We start from the raw sequence: 5,959 nt of genomic DNA, 5'->3' as shown, positions 1-5,959 counted from the left end.
CACAGCCAGCAACGTACGAGAGCAAAACGGATAGGGGTTTACATTCCTAGGGAGTAGAATCCCGTTTCTATTATTAGCGAGGTCCGTGTCATCAAATGCCGTGCTATGTTTACATCTGGAGCGAGTGGGGGCCCCAGAGGATGCTTGTTGTCGTACTTTCCTGTCAATAAGGTACTTTCTCACATTCTATTATCGTTTTTTGGTCATGATTTACCAATTAAGTCTGGAAAAGGCATGACACGATGCTACATGAAACAGAACGTTTTAGAATAGCCCCTAATACAATAACAGAGTGTATGGTTCATATGCATCTCTTCTGTTTTGTTATGATTATATTTATGACGACACTCAAAACGATACTGGGCAAAGTATTCCTCATACTGACTTGAATCCTGTCATAACGTTAATGTCCTTATTTATCAAATTCAAAGCTTCCATAGTCTTCAATTTCAATCGGTAAAAATATCACCTTGGTAAAAACATACATTGAGAGCAATTCTATATTTGAGTGTTGAGTAAAATTATAGAATAACACATTCAATTTGTTATTGTTTTGATGGATGTCGTCTTTCGCAGTTTTCTGTTCAGTATTTCAAGGCGACTCATCTCAATGACAATGGATGACCCCATCGCGCATGCTTCGAAGCTGTTGGTCTATTTCCAGCGCATGCGCAAGTCGGGACAGTTGATTGACATGTTGTTGGAGGTTGAGGAGCAGGTGGGTCAATTTCACATATATTCAGTTTCATATCTGCCTATACTTAACAATGGGAATCAAGGCAGAAAGAAGCTGTCAAAAATCACCTACCTGAGTTTTAGAACATGAAAAACTTGTATTGGCTTGGTTGTCCGGCCTCTAAAGTGTCATTTGAGCACTAAAACAGGAAAAAATTTACGGCACAACCACGTTAAACCGTGGTCATAACATATAGGGTGACCTTTTGACCCCTCTTTGCTGCCTACTGGAACCACAAACTTTGCTAAAAATCTGCTTTTTCAACACAATATAGAGGTAAAAACCCTTACCTGTTATATGCACCTTCAAAATACAAACATATCCCAAGAACAAACACTTCTACAGGCACTTTTGCCAAGGGTACCTAATCATTTTGCTGCTGAAATACCGACATTTTTGCCCAGGTGTTCCCCTGCCACCGTGCGGTCCTAGCCGCCTGCAGCTCCTACTTCCACGCCATGTTCACCTGCGGGCTCAGCGAGACCAGGCAGAGGACTGTTCGTCTGTTAGAGGTTTCAATTTGTTTGTTTGTTTGTTTATTTGCACAAGAAAATATATAAACATAAGCAATACATAAAATCAGGTACAGAAGGAAAAAAAAAGCAAATGTAAACGAAGCCCATACTTATACAGGGATTGTATAGGCTAGCAGGACAGCACGACGCGAGCCGAAGTTTGAAGGTGATACCGCCGTTTCAAAAAAATTATGTCAGGCTAGAGACTAACCATTTTAAACTAAGGGGTCTTCGTGGGCCTCAAATATGGGCCCAACTCTTGTTTGTACCAAATCTGAAGGTATAAAATGAGAAGGTATACATTCTGTGCTGTCTCATCAATCTACATTGTCACATACAGTTTGACAGAAAATGGCTTAAACGGGTCTCAAAAATGACCCTGTGTGCATGCCTATATTTGTGACCTTTGCAATGAAGCTGAAGAAGACTGGGTTTCAGGCTAGACCGGCCGCCTGTTCCATGGAACTTTATACCTACCACTTACTTTCTTTATAGATCTAACTCTGACAAGTTTTATCATGATTTGGTTTGCTTTTCTGACGAAACATATTCTTTTTTTTCTTTACTTTGACATGTTCTGACATTAGCCAATCTCCCACCAGGTTAGTGCAGAGTCTGTCGCTCACCTGATCGAATTTGCATACACCGGGAAGGTTGAGGTGAACCGTCAGAACGTGTACGAACTGTACGCTGCCGCCTGTTTCTTCCAGGTAAAACAACAACTCTAATATTTTGGATGAAGTTTAACTATAATTTCCAACACACGAAAATGGACTTTTGATCCAATGCTTCTGTGACGTCACGTTATGGAGATAGCATACGTGACTCCATGATCAGTGGATCATAAGTTGCAAAAAGACTATGTCGCCCTCCTGTTACTCCTTGACTATTAACAGATAATTTTGTTATTTTGGCTGCTTGATCTATTGTCAATGAATGGTTGCGTGTTATGTGTGACCCTTTTATGTGTGACCCTTTTACGATACTCTGCCATCCCCCTCTCCTCAGGTGACGCAGATCAAGAAAGAGTGCGCCAGGTTTCTCCGACGTCATCTTGACGTCACCAACTGTGTGCAGACCTACGTCATGAGTGACCTGTACGGTCTACAGTGTGTCAGGAAGGCGAGCAAGAGACTTATCACTGAGCATTTTCTACAGGTACGACAGTGAATAGTGGAGTATGGGCGCGGTCACATAGGTCGTGCGATCGTCGTGCGATTTTGATGCCATAGGATTTTCAAGCAGGCCGTGACAGAACCAACCACCGACATGGATCCAAAACAACATTTTGAATACCAAGACTGTTGACCTTTGCAAGAGACATACATGATTGTCCCCCGGGCCCCAAATGCCCAAAGTTAGCTATCGTACGACGATCTCACGACCTATGTGACCTATATTCTAAGCCCCCCTTAACATACATCGTACGATCGTAGGAAGCCCACATTTATAATGAATGAATGAATGAAGACCTTTATTGCACATTTTATAACTACGTGCCCTTCCGAAAGACGGGTACAGCCACAACCGAAATGCCCTTTCCGGGAATGTACTGGGGCCTTCCACTGTTATCAACTAGGAGCTGGATTGTGAGGCTGCTACATGTTGAGCTACTGGCCATGGGGCGTCCCTATTTTATAGACCTAGTACTATAGTGTAGCCTACACAACTTGTCCTGTGGACACAGCATTTATCTTATTTACCTTATTCAGGTTTCGCAGTCTCCAGTGTTTCTGGATATGCCAGCCTCCCAGCTACAAGACGCCATTGCCAGTGATGACGTCATGGTTACTTCAGAGCAGGACATCGTTGACGTCATCATGACGTGGGTAGAAGCGGATCCAGAAGAGAGAGGAAAGCACCTGCCTGGGCTTCTAATGCGCGTGCGCGTGCCCTACCATATCTTTCACGATGACAAGCTTAGTAGTAGAGAAGGAGATTTAGAGACTGAATCGTCGGACGCGAATCAACAGATAATGTCCAAAGGAAACACAACTTTTACCGAGAGCCTTGTACAACTGGTTCCGCGTTTGGGATTCTATATGAAAAACTGCATCATCTTTCATACCATGTCGGGCTCGTTCTTATGCATTTGCCCAACGGAGCGAAAGATCTACCGTATAGAAGCGCCACCATGCAACATGGACCAGACTGCATCTTGCTTGGTCAACTTTTCTCTTTTGAGAACTGAGGAAAATGAGATCTTTGCAGCTGGCGGAAGAACAGGTACTGAGGATGACGAACCTCCAAGATTAGCAAAATCTTTTCTTAGATATGACATACACAAAAACACATGGGAGAGATTACAAGATATGACAACACCTCGTGAAAACAGTCAGCTCGTCTTTTTGGACGACAAACTGTACGCCATTGGAGGTTTCCTGCCCAATGGTTCGTCTTCGTGCGAGAGATACGATCACGTGAACAACACGTGGACACCCATTGCCTCACTGCCGTGTTCTGACGTGATGAACTTGAAAGCCCTCGCGGTGGATGATGGGATAGTCGTAATTTCTAGAGAAGGAATGTACAGGTACTGCCTTCGCAATGGCCGATGGGATACCATACTCTCCACATCCAGGAAGATCTTCGTGAAAGCTATCACTTTCAGTAAGTTTTCCTCCAAAAAGATTCTTTTCTTCCATTGTCTTACTGTCCAAGATGTCCATCAATATAAGATGTCTTACTGGTGGAGCCCGGTCAAGATTACAATCTCTAGTTTGCATTGAAAGTATTTATAAGTTTGGAAATGTTTTTAGTATAATTGATCCTGGAAAAGGCGACAGTACTAGTGTTCGTTGAAAATTCGATCCTTTTATACTTTTGTGTTGGAAGAAAGTTTATCATTGTACTATGTGTTAAGTAGGTGTCGTGAATACATGGCGGTACCAAAATGTGGTAAGAGCGAGCAGCTCTCTCTTGGCAACGCTACAGGGGTGGGGCTTTGACCCGTCTCATTCGCTCATTCATGGGGAGCATGTTGTTTGTTCAGTGTATGAAAGACTCTTTACCCTAGTAAACATGTCATGGTGATCGTATTTCTTGTGTTATAATAATCATGCAATCTACTTTACAGATGAACAAATATTCGGCGTGTATTTCTCCCTCCCCACCGCAAGCCCTCCACCCCTGCACCTAGGAGTGTACCGTTCCGAGAAGAAGTGTTGGAAAACTGTAGGGACTGTACCATTACGGCAAAACGAGGGGGAGCGGCCTCTATTTGTGGATTTTTTTAACTACCGAGAAGAGCTATATCTGCTATACGGGCGGAGACAAGGAGATAACTGTGTGTTTTCAAGTGACAGGTAAAGTGGGTGTTTCACTGGACTGCGTCAATTTGTGCCAAAATGGCTTTCGCAAAGTGCCGCAAACTGGCGCCAATTTGTCGCATGAAACTGCGAATATTTTTTTTTTTATTCAACAAGGTGACAGACATAATCTTATCATTGTAAATCTAGTATAAATCTAAATAAGAATCTATTTGTTTTTAATGTAGTGGAACCGCTGCGATTTCTTATGATCAAGTTATCTTGAATCAAAAATGTAAAATTTCGGGCACGCCATTTTGTTTGGCTCATTTGGGCTCCATGCTGACACAAATTCGCAAAGTTTGCGTAGTTTCTTAGCAAACTTTGGCGTAGTCCAGTGAGATACAGTAAAAGATATTTGACATCATATTTTCAGAGATTTAGAATTGCTTCATTCATATTTATCCATTCTGTACTTTTCCAAACTATGACCAAGTGTCACTGTCCTTTCCTCAGGTACAGACCGTCAGACGACACCTGGGTACGAGGTGAACTTGCCATCCCACCACTGTACACTGGGGACGAGATTTTTGACTTGTCTGTTTTTTCGGCAAAGTTGGTGACATCATCATTAAAGACCGTGTCAGAATTCGCATTTACGTAAATAAGATTTTTCTGCTCAAAAATATATATTGAAATGAATAGAACCAAACAGATTTATACAAATCTACTCTACTCTATTTCGATCGTTAAATTTCCGACTTTAATAGAAACCTTGAAATACATCATCACACCAATACCGTCCAATACAAGTAGAAACTAATCAAATTTAAAACAAGTGATTTAATCAAATTCTTATGCATTAGTAGCTAATACTCAATCTTAAATTTGTACAAGTGTGCCTTTGCTTGTTATGGTGTGAATACATCACTTGTCAGTATACCATTTTGATACAAAAGACTCATTGACAATAGACACAAACTTTAAAAGAAGAAGAAGAACAACTCTCATTCTAACATCCTGAAATGTGTAGTGAAACAAGGTAAGCACTGTAACTGTACAGTGCTGCATATGGTGCTAACGTAACTACATATGTCTGCAGAGTCAGAGTGTTATATCAATCCCAGGCGCGACACCCTTGTAGATTGTATGCATGTTGTATGCAATACTGTCATAGTAACACTTGCCGCGTGTGCCAGACAATTAAACTGTCAACATTTCGTGAGGGTATGACATTCAAATGTCAAAGATGGTGTTGGAATTGACTTGTTTTGTTTATAAGATCGCTGTTTATGTTGCTACCATTGTCAGACTTTTACAAAGTGTGTGTGTGTGTGACGGTGTGTGTGTGTGTGTGTCACGGTGTGTGTATGTATGTGTGTTTGTGTCACGGTGTGTATGTATATATGTGTGTGTGTGTGTGTCCTCGCACGTGTTTCTGTGTGTCTCTACGTTTTCCG

General features: G+C 41.8%; 1 protein-coding gene across 1 annotated transcript; it reads left to right on the top strand.

Moving 5' to 3' along the window:
* Positions 1-580: 580 nt before the first annotated feature.
* Positions 581-5,497, top strand: LOC118403729 (kelch repeat and BTB domain-containing protein 2-like). Its single transcript, XM_035802527.1, has 7 exons — positions 581-718; positions 1,141-1,248; positions 1,854-1,961; positions 2,260-2,409; positions 2,964-3,861; positions 4,328-4,556; positions 5,016-5,497. Exons 1-7 carry the CDS (start codon positions 611-613, stop codon positions 5,161-5,163), a joined length of 1,749 nt encoding a protein of 582 aa, XP_035658420.1. The 5' UTR covers positions 581-610; the 3' UTR covers positions 5,164-5,497.
* The last annotated feature ends 462 nt before the right edge of the window (positions 5,498-5,959 follow it).

Source organism: Branchiostoma floridae, chromosome 16 (assembly GCF_000003815.2).
Source record: "Branchiostoma floridae strain S238N-H82 chromosome 16, Bfl_VNyyK, whole genome shotgun sequence".
NCBI lineage: Eukaryota > Metazoa > Chordata > Leptocardii > Amphioxiformes > Branchiostomatidae > Branchiostoma > Branchiostoma floridae.
Note: the sequence above shows the minus strand (reverse complement) of the source record. Positions and strands in the feature narration are given on the sequence as shown.